The sequence below is a fragment of the Saccopteryx leptura genome, chromosome 2, assembly GCF_036850995.1.
Source record: "Saccopteryx leptura isolate mSacLep1 chromosome 2, mSacLep1_pri_phased_curated, whole genome shotgun sequence".
NCBI lineage: Eukaryota > Metazoa > Chordata > Mammalia > Chiroptera > Emballonuridae > Saccopteryx > Saccopteryx leptura.
In genome coordinates, this window is record NC_089504.1 from 132150153 (window position 1) to 132169438 (window position 19286).

The 19286-nt window shown below is 55.1% G+C and overlaps 1 protein-coding gene across 3 annotated transcripts; it reads right to left on the reverse strand.

The window, feature by feature from the left end:
* Positions 1-2: 2 nt before the first annotated feature.
* KCNH3 (potassium voltage-gated channel subfamily H member 3) lies at positions 3-18761 on the reverse strand. Of its 3 annotated transcripts, none has more exons than XM_066368767.1 (15): positions 18397-18761; positions 16670-16903; positions 16072-16206; positions 15019-15152; positions 14330-14573; positions 12678-12835; positions 12386-12593; positions 8272-8544; positions 7812-8011; positions 7209-7458; positions 4058-4275; positions 2581-2912; positions 2085-2191; positions 1053-1129; positions 3-958 (listed from the first exon to the last, which is right to left on the reverse strand). In XM_066368767.1, exons 1-15 carry the CDS (start codon positions 18461-18463, stop codon positions 365-367), a joined length of 3231 nt encoding a protein of 1076 aa, XP_066224864.1. In that variant the 5' UTR covers positions 18464-18761; the 3' UTR covers positions 3-364. The 3 variants fall into 3 exon arrangements, with proteins under 3 accessions (XP_066224864.1, XP_066224866.1, XP_066224865.1); XM_066368769.1 differs by having other exon boundaries at positions 16670-16899; positions 18397-18445; XM_066368768.1 differs by lacking the exon at positions 16670-16903.
* Positions 18762-19286: the final 525 nt, after the last annotated feature.

Here is a 19286-nt window from a genome sequence, read left to right on the forward strand (position 1 = left end):
AGTTTCTTTTATTATTACTTTTTAATATAAAAAAATGTGGGGACAGGTGAGAGGGGCACATGCAGGGGATGGCAGAACCCCTCCTTTGCCTCAGGCCTCTGTCCCCCCCCCCCCCCAGCCTGCAGAGGGAGATAAGGTCAGAGGAGCAGGCTGAGGAGGGGACCCACAAGTAGAGGCCAGAAAATTACTGGCCCAGGGCCTGCCCCTGAGTCTCCAGCCCACCCTTCTTGGCTCTCAGGCTCCCTGTCCGGGGCCAGCAGGCAGCCCAGAGGCCCTGGGATGGCTGCTGCCTTTCTCTACCCCAAGGTTGGGCAAAGCAGCGGATGGCAACATGTCTGGCAACACCAAGTTCTGATGCTGGAAGTCAGACCCCTGTGCCTTCTTCCTGGGTCCACTGGACCGGGCCAGGGCCATGGCATCCAATAAGCACCATCTCCAGGCCAGGGGGTTCCCAGGGCAAGGCCAGGCCCCTTGACCCTGGTGGGGGCTCTCCAGTGCTGGCAGCCTCAGCCTGGCTCACGGGCTCCAGGGGCCCAGTCCTAGCCCCTTCCTCCGGCAGTGGTGAGCCAGATGTGCTAGGCTCAGGACAGAGTTCTGAGTCTGGTGGCTCTGAGTCAGAGGTGGAGGTCCAAAAAGCTGTTGCTCGAGGCCATGGGGAGCTCTGAGATGCTGGGGGACCCCAGGGCCAGGGTGCCACCAGAGGAGGGGGCCCTGGGCGAGGGGGGGGCCAGGTCCCACTCAAGACAGAGCCAGCTGGGGGCTGCAGACAGTAGGAAGATGTCCCAGTGTCCACACACAAAGGCTGCAAGAGACCAGAGGTGCTGGCTGGGCAGGGCCCCTCTCCTGATGCCTGAGGGCATGGGCCCTCCCTGAGAGGGGCCACGATGAGCTGCATGGCCTGGCGCAGGGACTGCAGTCCCTCCTGCATCTGCAGCACCTGCTCAGACAGCTCCATCACCTTAAGGGAGGGAGGAAGGTAGGTGAGGTCAGTGGAGTTACACAACAGCCAGGGCCCCTCTCCCCGCCCTGCTTCTACTTTGCCCCTCACGCACTGCCTGCCGAAGCTTGTCCAGCGTGCCTGTGTTGCTCTCCTCACTGGGTCCGAGGGGGACAGGAAGCAGGCTGTTTTCTGTGAACCATAAGGATGAAGTTATGAGCCAGGGCTGATAAAAGGAGACAGCATGAGGCCCAGGCCTCTGCTCCAGTTAGCACAGAGTTAGCACAGACCACACTGGCCTGGCAGGAAGGTCCACTTTCAGCCTGGCCCAAGTTGCTGAATTCTGCCCTGCCAGGGGGCCATGGGCACATTGCCCCCCTGATTTCCCCAGCGGGAAACTGCTTTCTGTACCTGTCTCTTGTTCTGTCCTCCAGGGACATGGACACTCCTGGGAGCTCCTGGTCCACTCCTAGGGCTGCCTGATTTGGCTGAGAGCCCTTTTCAACTCTCCTTCAGCCCTCTATCCTCCCAGTGAGCCAACCAATGTGCTAAGGGTCTTAGCAACATTATCTCATTTAACATTCAAAACTACTTTACAAACCAGAAGCTGAGGCAAGAATCAAGGTCACATTGCTAGCTACCTTCCAACACCAAGGTGCTGATCCTTTTTTTTTTTTTTTTTTTTTTTTTTTTTTTTACAGAGACAGAGTCAGAGAGAGGGATAGATAGGGACAGACAGACAGGAATGGAGAGAGATGAGAAGCATCAATCATCAGTTTTTCGTTGCAACACCTTAGTTGTTCATTGATTGCTTTCTAATATGTGCCTTGACCGCGGGCCTTCAGCAGACCGAGTAACCCCTTGCTCAAGCCAGCGACCTTGGGTCCAAGTTGGTGAGCTTTGCTTAAACCAGATGAGCCTGCGCTCAAGCTGGCGACCTCAGGGTCTCAAACCTGGGTCCTCCACATCCCAGTCTGACGCTCTATGCACTGCGCCACCGCCTGGTCAGGCTAGGTGCTGGTCTTAACCACCAAATTCCCTGTTGGTACCAAGAGGGCTTCCAGGCAACATTTGTACCCTGCTGGTTTCTCAGGAGTTTACAAAGAGATTTCCCCACCGACCACCCCCGAGGCACCGGGCCCAGTACCTGTTCCAGGGGAGGGACTGCTGCTACATTCTGGGACAGACTGCCCCATGCGGAAAGAGAATTTGGGTTGGTCAGAGCCACAGCCATCCTCAATGCCATCTACAATCCTGTGGACACAGGTACCAGGACAGTAAATTGACAGGTAGTCACTGAGGTATTTCTCAGGAAAGATGCCCCAGTCTCCTCATAGTCTCCCTCCTAGGACTGGGACAGGGGACTTGGGACTCCAAGAGAAAGGTGACATGAGACGTCCCTTCCCCTAGGAGATTGTAGCTCCGCTGGGGACCCAACCTTGAGAGACATGAAACAGCAAGAGAGTTCTGAATGGTGGTGAGGGGGTAGCAGGGAGATGGAGGAGTCAAAGACGGCTTCCTGGAGGAGGCTGGGAAGACTTAAGATGGAAGGATGGGCGCACAAAGCAGGGGTGTGACTGGCTGGGGCCCCAGCCCTATCACCACCATATCTTCCAAAGTATAGTGGCCCAGGGCCTGCTCACCTGGGGCTCAGGTCCGGGGGCACATTCCATGGTACAGGGGGCAGCTGCAGCCCCTCTAAGCTCCGAGGGTGAGCAGAGGAGCCTGCCTCAGCCTGCAAAGCCCCTGCCTTCCCTGGCCGTCCTCTGCCACCTAGACGGGACCGGGGTGCAGTTCGACGTGGGGATAGCAGCTTGGCAGCAGAGGATGAGGAGGTGCAGCCTGGGGACAGCAGGGGGCTGGACGGTTCATCCGCTGGGGCTGGTGAGGCTGCAGGGCCCTGCTCCCCATCAGTCTCCTTCTCCTCCAGCGTGGACATGAGGGTGTCACCCCCACTCAGGGAGCTGGTGTCCGCCTGGAGACAGTGGGGCACAGAGAACTGGCATAGATAGCCCTTACTGTGCTTCCTATACCTCCCCCACCCTGGCCTCACTCCCTAAAACAGAGCCGTGTTCTTGTTAAACAGGATGCCCAGTACATCCCGCCTGCCGAGGAAGACGCTCAGTTTGGGGTGGGAGGAGAGAAAGCTGCCACCATAAGGCAAGCAAGCTCTGGAGGCACTTGGTGCCCCTCAAAATTCTAGCCAAGTGTGGCTTGGTCCTAGGCTAACTGAACTACTCAAGAGAAAACAGTACTAAAAACTGGTTTGGAGTTGGTGATGTAAGCCAGGAAAATTCAAAAGCCCCTCAGAGCAGTTCTATTCACTGTGAAGAAGCAGGGCAGGCCCTGGCCGGTTGGCTCAGTGGTAGAGCGCCAGCCTGGCGTGCAGGAGTCCCAGGTTCGATTCTCGGCCAGGGCACACAGGAGAAGCGCCCATCTACTTCTTCACCCCTCCCCCTCTCCTTCCTCTCTGTCTCTCTCTTCCCCTCCCACAGCCAAGGCTCCATTGAAGCAAAGATGGTCCGGGTACTGAGGATGGCTCTGTGGCCTCTGCCTCAGGTGCTAGAATGGCTCTGGATGCAACAGAGCGACGCCCCAGAGGGGCGTAGCATCACCCCCTGGTGGGCATGCCGGGTGGATCCCGGTCGGGTGCATGCGGGAGTCTGTCTGACTGCCTCCCCGTTTCCAGCTTCGGAAGAAAAAAAAAAAAGAAAGTAAGAAACAGGGCATATGCAGGACTTTCTTCAGAGGTGGGCTGGTAGATTCTGTGTGGCCCTGCCCACCCTATCCTGTGGCACCTTCCCTCATCTTTGGCCGACAGGCTCCTTTTTTGGTACCAGGGAACTCGGACTCGTCCCGCTCCCCCAGGGACCTTGCTCTGAACAGGCCAGGCTATCTCTGCTAGGCCAGGGGAACCGGGAAGGGTGGCTGAGCATGGCTGGGCTGGGCTCTAAAGGACAGAGTGGATGTGAGGGGCAGGAGTGTAGACCCCCTACCACATGCGGAGGTGTTCATCCAGGCCATGTGCTCACACAGCACCTCCTCAAACTGCAGCCTCTGCCCACCTTACCAGGCTCCCGGCACCCAAGCCTCCTCCATGCAAGTACCCAGTGCCCTCACCTCCGCGGGGCCTCTGCTAGCACCCAAGTTGTAGCTGAGCTCCCCTCGGAGGCCCCGGCTGAAGCGCGGGGCAAACTCAGGGTACAATGCCAGGCTGTCGTGCAGCCCAGCCAGCTGCAGACACTGCAGGACACAGTACGTCAGCCCTTTCACATCGGCATTGGCCTTGACCACCTGCTCACGCCGGGGCAGCTCACAGCCAATCAGGTCACCCTTCCCTGGGGAGAGGAAGCAGAGGTCAGTGGCTGCCCCTTAGCTGCTACAGAGGGAAGTCAAGATGAGGCTGCTGAGCTTCCCTCATGGGCTGAGGAGCTCTCCAGCCAGACCCCCACTGTGGGTCCTGAGGGCCAGGACAGAGAGAAGTGGAGGGGCCATTTTCCAGTCCGATGGTGTTCCAGCTTCACGGGTGATTCAGGTATAGGTTATTCTGGAACACTATGTGGAACCAGCTGGTTAGTGCCCCGTGTGACACAGTGAAAATGTCAGGTGGCTGCATACTTCAAGCCCTAGTGCCTGGTCTCTACAATACATCCTGTATTGAACTGAGGCTGTGGTGCTTTCTTGCTGTTCCCAGCATGTGTCAATGAAGGGTTTTCCCAGCACTGGGCTGAGACTGCCACCTCAGGCAGTGATTATAAATCTGCATCCCAATCTCAGAAATGTGAAATGGTGGTGGTGGTGGTGGTGGGGGAATGTGTATCTTAAAATCAATGAAATAATGGTGTCTCCAATCAGGAACATGGTGAGGATTAAATGAGATGGTGGAGATAAGTGCCTGACACATAAGACATCAATCGAAAGTTCATTTTCTTCCCTCCCGACAAGAGTCCCTTGTAGATCCTTCCAACAGGGATGGTGTGCCGTCAGGGATTGGCCAGAGCACTCACTGCCCTCACAAGCCAGCTCAACCCACAACCAGACAGTTCACAGGATTAGAAAGCGTTTCCTTATCCTTAAGGAAGAATGCAGATCACTGCCACCCCCGCTGTGGGCTGCCTCATACTGCCAGCAGAACTCTCAATGTTCATGGACTTTTGCTCAAACTTAAAAGCAGAATGCATCACTGTTAAATCTTTTTTTTTTGTTGGTTTCAGGCCATCCTTCTGGTTCCTTCTGAGAGCTGTTTGGATCTCAATGTGATCATCTGATGAATGAACTCTCTTCTCGTGTGTGTCATCTGGAAATAGGATAAGTATGTATTTCTTGTCTTCCTCCAAGAGGTGAGATAAAAATGAGAAACAGGACAGAACCAAGGACAGAGTTCCATGCCACCCTCCAGGCTGGCATCTCAGCCAGAGCCTCTGGCTTAGCTCGTCAAGCCCTGTAAGATCCTCCTGGCACCATCACCCAACCCGCCTCTCTTCGTCTTGCCATCTTCCTCCCCCACAACCAAGTTTGCACATGCTTAGCTGTTAGTTCACACACAGAGGGAGGGGCCAGAACCGACACTGCTAGATGCACGGTGAGCCTCCGCTGCCAGGAGCAGGCAGGAGGCACTGGATGTTCAACTACGGAATCAGGTGGGAGGTGGGATGAAGGCAAAGCAGAAAACCAGGTCATGGGGAACCAGCATTCTTGGGGCACCCAGAGCCACCAAGGAAACACAGGAAACAGTTCATTCAGAATAAATGAGCAGAGATAGGATGGATCAGAGCTGACAAGTCTCGATGCTGGGGACATTCTGAAGGCAAAGGCCCAGGGCACAGGCGGTGGCCATTCTTGAGGTTTTGTCTTAATTTTGAATGTGGCTATGCTGAGCCTTGGTGGTTGGCATCAGTGAAGATATGCTCTTGTAGGACTCGTGCCAGTTCCCAGCAACACTGCTTCCTTGCTCCAAGCTGAAGCCATCTGTTTAATAATCCACTCAACAATCTTGTTTTGGGGTGACCAGTCTGCAATTGTCAAACTCATAAATAACACAAGGTAAAAAGTGTAGCAGTCTCTTGCCTTTCTCAGTTCCAAGATTCTACTGATAGTATTTCTTTGTCCTGTTTCCTGTTGGAACAGTATCCTCTGCAAGGGAGAGAAGATGGACTCACAGTAGTTGCTGGCATCTGGTCACCCTGGCTCTCCAGGTTAGTGGCACACCTCAGCCACTCTGGGCATCGCCTGTCTCCACGGTGAGTCTACAAGTGCCTGGCTGCCGGAGCATTCAGCTGTGGTTGGGGTGCCACCTCCATTTTGTTCTGTCCTGTCCCGTGTGCAAGGTCCTCGATTACTCAAGTAGATCACAGTGCTCCTGCCCTCTGGAGTCACTGCTGCCAGCCTCCCACAGCCCAGGCATCATGCAGCCCTGTGTTTCCTGGATGCTCGGATGTGCTGCATGTTTGGGCATCCTGAAACAAAGCCTTTTCTTCAGTGCAGAGTCTCTGCAGAGCAGAGTGCCTGGGAGTACAGAGTATACTGAAGCCTGAGGTTTGAAGCTGGGCAGACTAGCTCTAACGCCAGCCTGACAATTCATTAACCTCTGGGAACCTCTTCTCCTTCTATGTGACCTGGGAATAACACTAGTTCCTCCCTCCTGGGTTTTGAGGTTTGCTTGAGATGAAGTGTAAGCACACAGGGCTGGCCCCACTGTGATAATGCTGATTCCATAACTGCAATTTCTTCTTCCTTCTAAAGGGAATGGAGCCTTCATCTTCACCTCTTTCTTTTGCCAAGAAAGGAGTATACATGCTGTGTCTGAGCTTTGTTGTTGCCCTTTAAGGCCCTGGGCTTGCTCTGTCATCTGCCCTGGGAAAGTAGCATCTGCAATCTCTGTAGCCCAGTGGTAGTGGGAGCCCCACTAGGAGAACTTCCATTCCTCCTTTTTCTGGCCCTGCCTGAACACTCTCCAGCACTTAAATCCTCAGCCTTTGAATTTTCTCCTTGACATGAAGTGCTGCTCTGCTTTGTCCCCTGTAGACTAAAGACTGTTCCTCCACTCACTCTGGCCTCCAACACCCTCGAAATCATTTCCACTTCCCTGTGTTGCCACCTTATGATCACTAGGTCTGCTTTGAGCTTTGCCCCGGGCTCCCTGGCTACTCCCGGTTCCATCCGGGCTGTTTCTCTCCAGGTGGTCTTGCCTGAGTCCCTTCTCTGGGTTTTCTGCAGGTGGGGCCATCTGTCTCCCACAAGCCCGTGTGCCCTCTCTCCCACCCTCACAAACCTAGGATGGCAAGCACGGTGCCACCCTTGAGCACCTCCATGGAGCCGGAGCAGACGAAGTAGAGGGCCTGGAGAGCATCGCCTTGGTGAATGAGGTACTCGCCAGGCGTGCAGAAGGCGGGGCGCAGGGCCAGGGACAGTGACCGCAGGCAGCCTCGGCTTGCTGCCTCAAACAGGGGCAGCTGCAGGACCTCCTTGTGCAGGTGCATGGCAATGTCTGCTCGAAGCTCATCAGGGAGGCTCTGCAGCAGCTGCAGGTGAGGAGCAGGGGTGGGGATTGGGGTTGCAGAAAGAGAAGCAGCCTTCAGCCAGCCCTACAGGGCCTGACCAGCGAGGAGGCTCTCTACCTGCCTTCTCAACCACGTTAGCCCCTCTATGAGCAGCCCAGCTTTCCTCCTCCAGACATAACAAGGCTGGAAAGAGGCCTCCGAACCTTTAGGGCTGCCCTCTGTCCCATGCTGCTGTCCTCCCAGGAGAGAGTGGAGGCAGAGAAGCCAGAATTCTACATTCCTTGCCTCCCAGCCCACTCCTCAGAATTTTAGGCCAAGCACACACCCTTTGAGGGAGCAAAGGCTGGAAGGGCCATCCCTAGAGGCCTGCGTACCTCTGTGGTGTCGATACCGTTGTTCACCGCCCAGGTCGCCTGGAAGTACTCGAGCATGCGCTGTTTGAGGGGCTTAGGGATGCGGTGGATGCGGATGTAGTCGCGCAGGTCACGGGTGCGGCTGTGGTACAGAAAGCGGCGGGCGTACATGCGCTGGATGATGGCCGTCACGTTCCCAAACACCACCGCGTGCATCAGGGCTGGGGAGGGTGGCGAGAGGGGGTCACCTCCAGGACTGGCCTGGTCCAGCCTGACACCATGCTGTCCTATCCCCGCACCTTCCCACCCCACATTCCTAAGCAAGGTACAAAGGATGCTGTGAGGCATGGAGTCCTGCAGCCAAGTGGGCTCTCCTGGTCCTGCCTTAAGTTCCTTGGGCCCTTAAAGCGGAAGAACCTCGGGACTCTGGGAGAAGTAGAGAGGGAGGGACCACCTGGCCCCCGAGAGTGGCAGGCCTCACCACCGATGAGCATGGTACAGATGGAGAAGATCTTCTCCGTGTCCGTGTTGGCAGACACGTTGCCGAAGCCCACGCTGGTGAGGCTGCTCAGTGCGAAGTAAAGGGAGGTGATGTAGGCGCTGCGCAGTGATGGGCCGCCCAGGAGCTCCAGCCCCGTCCTGTTGGTCTCGCTGCTACAGTTGTCACTCTGGCCAGAGCTGTTCCCTCCAGCTGGGCTCCCGCCCACCAGGTAGTAGGGGGTCTCCAGTCGGCGTGCTAGCTCCTGCAGCCAGCCTGGGGTGGGGACAGGTGGGCCAGAATCAGCAGGACAGCACTGCCTGGCTGTGGGTGCAGGTATGCCTGCTGGTACTCCCGGGCTGGGGACAGGTGGATACAGATCTACCCCTGTACCTTCCCACCACCTTTTTTCTTTGCCGGCCCAGTACGCCCCTCTCCATTCCCTCGGCTCTCAGCAAGACAAACATGTGAGGATGAGGCTGAGATCTCCCCAGCAGGTGTCTATTGGTGCCGAGGATGGTGCAAGGAACACTGTGTCCTCTTCCCCGCAGCTAGCACTAATCCCAGACTATCGTCCTCAGGGCCAGATGGGTGAGGCCACCTCCTCTGCCCTGTCCACCCAGACTCCTTTTGCTCTTTCTTTGAACTTGCCTGCTCCAGAAAGCTGCCTCCCGTTCAGTCTCATTCCTCCCCACAACCACTCAGCTTCACACACGTTTCGAGCACAGCAACATGGACACGCACATACATACCATCAAGGCTCCGCACGTGCTCCACAAGGACAAGGACAAGGACAGATATGTATGAGCCATTTTCAGATGCATGGCCCCACCACTCACACAGAAAAGGCCCCCACACACTTGGGAGATAGACAAGGCCACACAGGTGCTTGCACACTAGTGCCTCGGTTGAGAAGGGAACATACTTGCTTGGACACAAGCACACAAGTGAGGACACTCAACGCCACAGACAGGCAGGCACCTGTGCATACAAAAAGGCCCTCAGCACACATGCAGACAGGTCAGTCTGGGCTGCCAGTTGAAGGCCAAAGATCACCCGTCTCCCAATCAACTCCACGTTCTCTGGGTTGGCCTTGGCAGGAGGCAGGGGCAGTGGGATCTACCTCTTCATATGCACTTTACCCCTTCCACCTCAACAAACCCTAGCCCCTCTTTTCTACACTCCAGAACACCTTATACATTTGCCTCCCATGATCCTGACTCTCCTCCTCTTACCCACTCTCCTATTCATTCATTCAGTAACCTGACACAGGCTTACTGCAGGGTAGGAGCTACATCTCGGTTATACAAGGCCTGGTGTAACATGGTGGGGCTCAAACCATGTTATGGGCTAGGGCTAGAAGGCTTCCTGGAAGAGGGACATCTGTGCTTGGTCTTAGAGGATGGCTAGAGGTCTGTTTTTATTTTATTTTTAATGAGAAGAGGGGAGATAGACAGAGTCCCACATGCACTCTGACTGGGATCCACCCAGAAAACCCCATTTGAGCTGATGCTTGAATCAACCGAGCTATCCTCAGTGCCTGAGGCCAATGCTTGGACCAATTGAGACCACTGGCTACAAGAGGGGAAGAGAGAGAGAAGGGGAAAAGGGAGGGGAAGAGAAGCACATGGTTGTTTCTTATGTGTGCCCTGACCAGGTATTGAACCTAGGATATCCACATGGAGGGCTGACACTCTATCTACTGAGCCAACTGGCCAGGATGGATAGTTTTGATACAAAGAAACTGGGGGGGGGGGGGTCATTCCTGATCTAGGGAAAGGCATGAGTCAAATATCAAGATGGAGATGAGTATAGGCAAGCAGCTTGGCTTAGGTAGAATGAAGGTTCACACTGGGGCATCAAATTCTAGGCCAAAGAATTTGGGGGGGGGGTTGTGATAAGACCTGAGCCAAGGTGAGGATTCCCCCTCCTGTAAGTTGAGGTGTTGCAGGGAAATATGCAAAACTTTTCAGTTATTATTTGGGCCCTTGAGGTGAAGCCAGTTGCCAGGTAAGGAGGGAGGGAGCCCAGGGGTACAAGAAGCAGGAGGACAGGGGAGGGGAGGTACCTCTCCTCTCTGTCTTGCCGTGGGGCCTCCATGTGGTGAGTCGGGTGGCAGAGGCTGTTCTGGAGGCTGGTGACTCATTCTGTGAATTGCCCTCACTACTTAGCACAGTCTTTTGAAAATCCAGCTCATCTTCACTGGGGCTCATGGGAATCTGGGGCAGGAACTCTGTGTCCACACCATGGAACAGGGCAACCAAGGCAAGGAAGTCATGGGAAAGTGCCTCCAGGGAATGCCACTCTCCCCCCAGGGACATCCTTCCAGGGCTGGACTTTGGGAGGTCGGGAGGTGTGACTCCAACCCAGGTTGGGGTAGTTTCTCTGGAGAAAGAAGGGGAAGATGATAACCTGAAAGACTTACTTGGAAGCTCCCCAGATGTGAATTAGTATCAGCCCCAAATAGAACAAAAGTACTCTGAAACTTAGCGTTCCAGAGGACAAGAATTGCCATGTGTATCTGCAGAATAATCAGCCAGCCCCCCACATCCTCATGCTCTCCACGTGGGGCCCAGAGCACTCTGGGAGCCAAAGGTGTTCCTAATGTCAGCTCCAAGGCCCCTGTGAAGTGGCCAGAACAAAGGAACCACATGGACTCAAGACTCAGGGTATCAGGGTCCCATTTGTGGGTCAGGGGGCTAACCTAGGAATTTGGTGTCTCAGCCCTCTTTGGGGTCAGGGCTTTGTGTCAGCATCATCCATCTTCTAGCCCTCTGAATGTTCACTGAATGGCCGTCTGAGCCCAAAGCAGCCTCCACCATGGCCTCCCTCTGGGAAGGGCAGGTACCAAGGATGTGATGCTGCCTGGAGCCTCTGTGTGCTTGGCAACTAGAGCGCTTGGGAACTATCCAGGTGGGCCCTCTGGATTACACACCAGTCTCTGTGGCTTTGGTGAAGGCAAGAGAATTCACAGGAGCCTCCACATCACTGGGAATTAATCAGAGTAGGTTTCTAAGACCAACCTGGATCCCACCAGGGAGTGGAGAGTCATGACAGGCCATCTGAGCAGCTGGTCTCTTGCCGACTGGAAGCAGCTGCTAAAGACTTGCTACTGGGAAGTTACCAGAGGTCTGGAGGGCATGGGAGGAAGATGTTGTGTTGAATTTTGGAGCTGTGAGTTGGAGAATTATAAATGGCTGGAACAGAATGGTCCGGTGTTAGAGAGACCATATGTGAAGCTGAGATATCACTTAGTAGCATCAAGGTGGGAAGGTAGAAGAGACCTGACGAAAGCTGGGAACTGAGAGGGGCTGGAGCACAGGAGGCCTAGCTAGGGCAGAGAGGCAGAACATTTCCAAAGAGTGTGGCTGGCAGGGTCAGGGCTACAGGGACTTCAAGAAGATGAGGGTTTGGACCCAGAAGGGCACTGATGTTTTCGGGTGAGAGGTGGAGGTGGAAGCCCTCCCAGCAGGAATTAAGATGTGGGTAGGAGGTAAGCAGAGGAGGAGTTTGAAAGTGGAGGTGAAATGAAGGAGAATGAAAACACTGGTGGGATGCAGAAAAAGACCATGTTTTAGGCTAGAGAAGGGCTGAGAGGCTGCTGAGAGAGATGCAGCTTGGAGGTGACAACGTGGGGAAGAACGCTTAGAGCTGAGGTCGTGGGGGATGAGCTTCAGAAAAAGTGGCAGGAAAGTACCAGACATTAGAGAAATCCTGGAGGGCACTTGAAGAATGTGATAAAAGTTTGGCCACAAGGAGGTCATTATGGATGAATATACCTCCTCCAGGCAGCCTACTAGGCTTTCTTCAGAATGCCTGGCTGCTGGAGAACAGGCCTATTGTAAGGTGATGGCTCTGTCACACTCAGGCATGCACTCATACACAAGCTCCCACATTCTTCTCACAAACTCATGTCTACTTGCACTCATGTTGCTGAGACAAACATATAAGTACACACATACATAGACCTATACACATCTCTGACACCGTGCACTAGCTCACAAACATGCCCTGACAAAGACACATGCACTTGACACACATACACTTGAGTAGACACACTCCAAGACCAATATGTATGCACACCAGAATGCCCCCTCCCCGACCCAGCCTCTAGTACCGATCTCAGGCAGCTCAGATGCGCTGTTCTCAATCTCCTGCTGGCCAATGTAGAACCAGACACAGGCCACCCAGTGGGCCAGCAAGGCAAACACGGCCATGAGCAGGGTCAGCACTACAGCACTGTACTGTGAGTAGCGGTCCAGCCGTGGGAGCAGGCGCAGCAGGCGCAGTAGCCGCACTGTCTTCAGCAAGTGGGCCCCAAAGTACTAAATTGGGGGAGGAAAGGAGGTCACCCTTGGGCCGGTTCCCACTGTCCCACTCCAAAGCCCACCCTGCCCAGCCACACTGACCACGTTGACTTTGAAGGCATGTAGCAGGTCAAAGGGCAGGGCTGCGATGACATCCAGCAGGAACCAGGTGGTAACGTAGTGGAGGCAAATGGACTTAGGGGCAAATACCACCTGGCCCGACTTGGACACGAACGTGGTTCGGAAATTCAGCACGATGTCTGTGGAATGAATGTCCAGGTGGGCATCAGATCAGGGTGGGGAGAAGCCACTCTTTACTGGGTACCAGCTCAGTATTTGACACTATCCTGAGCCCTTAACTTGCAGTAAGTCTAAAAGGTGAACAATGCTATGCCTATTTGATGGAGAAAGAAATTGAGGCTTGGAGGGCTGACTTGCTCAGGGTCAGAAAACCCACTAGTGGTAGAGACATGTTTGGAACCTAGGTCTGATTTCTTTTATTTTTTTAATTTCTTTTTTTTTCTTCTGTATTTTTCTGAAGCTGGAAACAGGGAGAGACAGTCAGGCAGACTCCCGCATGCGCCCGACCGGGATCCACCCAGCACGCCCACCAGGGGGCGACGCTCTGCCCCTCGGGGGCGTTGCTCTGTGCGACCAAAGCCACTCCAGCGCCTGGGGCAGAGGCCCAGGAACCATCCCCAGCGCCCAGGCCATCTTTGCTCCAGTGGAGCCTCGGCTGCGCTGCGGGAGGGGAAGAGAGAGACAGAGAGGAAGGAGAGGGGGAGGGGTGGAGAAGCAGATGGGCGCTTCTCCTGTGTGCCCTGGCTGGAATCGAACCCGGGACTTCCGCACACCAGGCCGACACTCTACCACTGAGCCAACCAGTCAGGGCCTCTCTTTTATTTTTTATGTTTCTTCTTTTTTTTTTTTGAAAGCTTTTTTTTTTTTAATAATTTTTTTTTTATTTTTTACAATGTATTTTTTACATTTTTTTTATTCTTTTATTTTTATTTTTATTTTTTTTTAGAGAGAGGAGACACAGAGAGAGAAAGAGACAGAGAGAGGAAAGAGATAGAAAGAACAGAGGGAGGAGCAGGAAGCATCAACTCCCATATGTGCCTTGACCAGGCAAGCCTGGGGTTTCGAACCGGCAACCTCAGTGTTCCAGGTTGACGCTTTTACCCACTGCGCCACCACAGGTCAGGCTATGTTTCTTTTTTTTTAATTTTTATTTTTTTTTTATGTTTCTTAAGTGAGAAGCAGGGAGGCAGGGAGGCAGAGAGACGGACTCCGCATGTGCCCTGACCGGGATCTAACCGACAAACTCTCTATGGGGCAATGCTCTGCCCATCTGGGGCTGTTGTTCCATTGCTCGACATCTGAGCTAATTTAGCACCTGAGGTGAGAACATGGAGCCATCCTCAGTGCCTGGGGCCAAGTTGCTCCAACTGAGCCATGGCTGTGGGAGGAGAAGAGAGAGATAGCGAGAAGGGAGAGGAAGAGGGGTGGAGAAGCAGATGGGCACTTCTCCTGTGTGCTCTGACTGGGAATCAAACCCGGGACATCCACATGCTGGGCCAACAATGCTACTGCTGAGCCAACCGGCCAGGATCCTAGGTCTGATTTCAAAGCCCACAGGTCACAGGAGGAGGGCAAGGGCATACTTGTGAGGTACTGGAGCCATACAGACTATCCCTTTGAAGCTTGAGGGACACCTGGCATGGGGTTGGGTGGGGGGCACAGAGGACACCTACCAAGAATGAAAAGGACCTCCACCGCCAGGTCGCAGACGCTGGGGGGGCCACGGGCAGTGCTGGGCTCCCGGGCTGTGCTCACACAGACGCTGTAGGGCACAGTGACGGCCACATAGAGGGTGGCGAGCAGGATGAAGCCGTCCCAAGTGGCCCTCAGTGCCCCACAGTGCAGCAGGATGAATGGTGACTTCCGAATGGCGGCTACTTTGTACTCAGGCAAGTTTGGCTTCTCCCCAAATACCCTCTGAGTGACACAGGGCAGGTTCAGACAGGGAGGACAAGAAATTAGTATAAGCTGAGTTTGGATAGGGTCCAGGCAGGCATCTACCTTCCCTCCCTGCATTCTCAAAGCAACGTCTGACGTAGGCATTAGAGTGCCCATATTATAGATCGGAAGATGGAGGATCAGGGAGATCAAGTAACCTAGCTAAAGTCACACAGCTGCTTAGGGAAAGAGCCAGATTTGAGCCAAGGCCCCATCTAACCCCAGTGCCAAGACTCTCTTCTACAGCTTTGATGGATCAGGCATATGACAGTCCCTCCCTCAGGCATAACCCTCAAAGTACTGGTGGGGCCTGTGTGGCCCCTTGAACATTTTCTCTGTGGTGAACTGTATTCTCCACTCCATTTCCTCAATCTGCTCCTACCCTGTTCCGACACCCAGACACACACCCTAATGTTAAATCCACCTTATTGAGCTTGTGCTTGCCCTTGGGTTGCTTCTGTAGATGCCCGGACAAGTGGTAGAGCACAGCCCGGCTCCGCCTCCGGTTGGCATTGAAGCCTTTGGCTCTTGCCCGGCCATATCGGTGCCGGCCACCACCTGCAAAAGAAGAGGGGCCCATGAGGATGATGGTATCATGGTCTTGGGTGTAGAATACTAGTTGCTGGTCCATGGACAGGTCTGGCTCACTGACTACTTTGTCTGTTTAGAGTTGGGGGCTCTGGCATTCCTCACTTACTAGGATCACTTGCACCCCTATGGGAAATCCTATGGGTGATCACAGATGCTACTCCCAGTGCCTGCTTGCAGGGGAAGGAGGTTTGGACCAAGGCAAGGCAGGAGAAGATCTCCACAGGGAAAGGCCTGGGAACAGAGGGGAGACATGGCTCTTAGGGGTAAGGGGAGTGCAGAGCAAGCAAAAAGCTATCAGGCAGAGTTGCAGAAGCTCAAAGAAGCCTAGGGTCCAGGTACAGGGACCACTGAGGACTTATACATTGTGTAGATGCTGACCCAGGGCTGGGGGTGGGGGACTGAGGAATAGAGAGTACCCAACATCCCCAAGTGGCAAAGGGGACTTGGAGCAGGTTCAGATGACAGCTTGGTGAGCTGTCTAAGGGCCTTCCCCAGCCCTGGAAGTATACATGAGGGGCAAGAATCCAAGGTCTTAAAAGAGGGTTTTGGCCAGGGCTCCTCACTCAGATTTGTGTGAGGAAAAGGCATGGGGGATGGTGAGGCATGTGCTCAGCCTCACTAATTGGTCAGAAAATGGAACTTCACAGGCACTAGTGAAGTTTGTTTGCTTTCAGTTTCTTAGTAAAGATGACTTCAAAACTCCAACTGTATAACCAACCACTAGTCTATTTGGCTTTCCATACCTGGGTATGTGGAGAGAAGAGCAGCACAGGCCTCTAGGCTAGCAGAGTGGGAGTCCATGAATGTGAATGGGTGTGGGCACCCACGAGTCCAGGCCTACAGTACTCAACACCTCAGCCACAGCAGTTAACCCACAGGTACCTACCTGTCTCCTTCCATTTGTCAGGGCCTCCTCGGTTCTTGGTGTCACTGATGTCCTTGTGAGAGACCAGGAAGAGGGCTACCTCCCCTTTCTCATTCTTGATGGGTATCACATCCAGCAGACACCAGAATGGGAGCCCTGGGCACAAAGATAGACTCATTCCAGCTCCCATTCTCCACCTTGCCCAGAGGTTCCACTGACACCCGTGCCTAAGACACAAACAGGATCCCAGGAGGGGAGCGGCAGCCCGCTCCATTTAGGAAAGATCTTGATGGAACAGGGTGGTGGAAAGCAGGGGAGAACAGGGATGACTGTCAGACATGTGTGTTCACAGACCTGTCCTATGACACTGGGACATTTTCCTGCTGCGGCTAGGAACCCAAGGTAGGAAACTGAGTGAAGGCTAAGGCTGGGGTGAGGATGGAAGAGAGGAGGGTCAGGGACAAGGGTGGGGTGGAGGAAGAGGGGGTGGGTATGTGGAAACTGGGATAAGATGGGGAGATGGAAAAGAGGAGAATGCAAAGGAGGAACAAAGGACGGGGCAGATGCCAGGCTGGAGGAAATTGAAGAGGTGAGGTGGGCTGGCCAGGTGGCCCCTCACCGCTCTTCCGGTAAAGGATCAGCTCCGCCTTGAACTCCTTGTGTTCATCCAGGGCCTTGCGGATTTGTTGGCGGACGAGCTCACTGGTGTCTGGCCCATAGAGGAAGGAGCAGGCACAGCCCCGCTGCATGACTTCAGCCCGGGAGAAACCCGTGAGGTCACAGAAGCCATCAGAGCAGTAGACCACAGGGAAGAGCCCTGCCACCTGGGCGTTGCCCAGAACGAAGTTACTGTCTGCAAGAGAGTAGTACCTCTCAGAGGAAGTGTGGGATAAAGAGATCCAGGGTTCACCACCCCTTCTTTACATCAAAGGTGGCCTTTACAAAATCCAGGAATCACGTGTGTGTGTGTGTGTGTGTGTGTGTGTGTGTGTGTGTGTGTGTGTTGGGGGGTGGACAGGGTTACGGCAGGACCTGTTTATAAACAGGAATGAGTGTGTCACCTGTGTTAGTGCCCCATTCCTAGCCATGTGTGTATGAGTATATTGAGAACTAGCACGTGTGAACACTGAGGTTGGTGAATGCAGCCTTGTGTGGGCATTGTGCCCTCTGAAGTGGGTCCTGAGCAGCATAGAGTAAGGAGTGGGTTTGGGGATGCCCAAAGGAGGACTGTACCACCAGTTATAGGCCAGCTTCTGCCCCACATCTACTTCTGCCAAGCTCACTCACCAGCTGGGTACCCAACTTGGCTGTGTGGCTCCTCCTACTGGGACCCACCTGGACTGAGAGGCAGTCAGGGCCACCATTCATTCTGCACTCTCTGTCTGAGCCCCAGCTGGGTGACCTGGCTCAGGAATTAGTGAATTTGATTGAGAATGAGCATGTAAGAATGGTATATAGCTGAACACTGAGCCTGGACCCAGAAATGTATTGGGGATTGGGGTGGGTGGGTGGTTGGGGGTTGCTGAATCAGCAGACAGCAGGAGCCAAGCACACAGCAAAGCAGATGGAGAAGCGGCGGGGGGGGGGGGGGGGGGGTGCTCTGTGATGGGCTCCCACCCGCTTCCTATCAGGAACTGGAGACCATGAAGGGCGCTAGGCAGAGAGATGGGAAGCCCCACTGGGGACAACTGTGAGGGAAGAGAGGGAGAAGGGGACTTTCATGACTTTGTGCTCAGTGCCTTGGGACTCCACAATCCAGAAGGTCTTATCTCCTTCTCCAAACTTCCCCAGTCTTGGTGGGAGTCCCCAAAGCTACCTTTTTGGGACTAGTGGACTCCCTGGGTTTAGACTCGTGGATCTAGGCGGTGAGGTGAGCTTAGCCAAACAGTGCGCTCCTGAGTCCCGCCTACTCTATCTCCATCTCCGCTTGCAAACCTCTTTCCTAAATCTTTCTTTTTGAGCCCTCCTGGCTATCCCTGAGCTCCAAGACCCTGACTCATCCTGGACCCCGCCAGCTTGAAGGTAGTCGGTGGGATAGCGCCAGGCTCGGGATGGGATGGATAAGCCTGACTAGGTGGGGTTTGCTCCCCAGCGAACACACGGCATCCCATGCCCCCAGCCCAGAGACTTCTAGCCGTTTTGCCTGGCCTGGGGGAATTGATTCTAAACCTTCAAGGGGAATGACATCTAGAAGGAGAAGGTGGTCTCAGCTAGAAGCAGGGAGTGGGGGCAGGAGGGTGGGTGAGAGCAGGAGGGCGGCAGGTCGAAATGTGGGGCACAGGACCCGCAGGATCCCTGGCAGGGGACTGCTGGTTCAGGAACCAGTGGGGCTAGAGTCGGACTCACGCGTGCCGTCGAAGCGCGTGGCGATGGTGTCCAGAAAGGTGTTCTGCGGCGCCAGGAGTCCCCTCATGGCCGGTATCTTAGGCGGCCGTGGCCGCCCGCCCCATTCCTCTGGGATGCGGGGACTCAGGGCCGGAGGAGGGCGCCGAGTTCGGCCGCCCCCCGCCGGGCCCCGCGTCCCCTAGTGCAGCCGTCGAGGGAAAATGTCCACCTCGGGCTCGCAGGCCCCGTTGGCCGCCCGCGCGCGAGGGGGCGTCCCGGCCGTCGGGGCAAGGAGCATGGCGCGCGGCCCCTTGAGCTCTGGCCGCCCACGAATCCCGGACTCCAGGCTCAGCGCCTGCTGTGCTCTGGGCACTTTCCGCTCGTCACGGCGGCGACCGTGGCTCACTCGTTTCAGCTGCAGTTGTGCTCATGCATGGGCTCGGCTGGGTGCTGGGTCCCCGCCGGTCTCTGCCTGTCGGGGAGAAGCGGCAGTCTCCCTCCCTCCCTCGGGCGCCCACCGCCTGCACCGGGGTAACCATGGAGACCGGGCACACCCAGGCAGGGCCGCCTCCTTAAAGAGACAGGACTCCCGCCGAGGGAACACCTTCCCCTCGGGACCTCGGTAAGGGCAGAGGCGGCGGCGGTCCTCCTATCCCCGCTACCTGGGCTGCCCCAAGCCGCCCGGCCCGCCCCTCAAACCTTCAAAGAACGACCTGCAGCTCCGGGTCTGGCTGAGGCTACTCAGCCGCAGGGGAGAGGCATCTTTCAATGCAGTAGGGACCTGAGAAGAACCCGGGGTGGGGGGTAGGGGGGAGAGGTAGAGGATGCTTTCCCGGAGGAAAATGTAATTGGAAAGGGGGTTGGGCAACTAGCGGAGGTTAAGGCCAGGTAGTTGGCGGAGGTTGTGACTC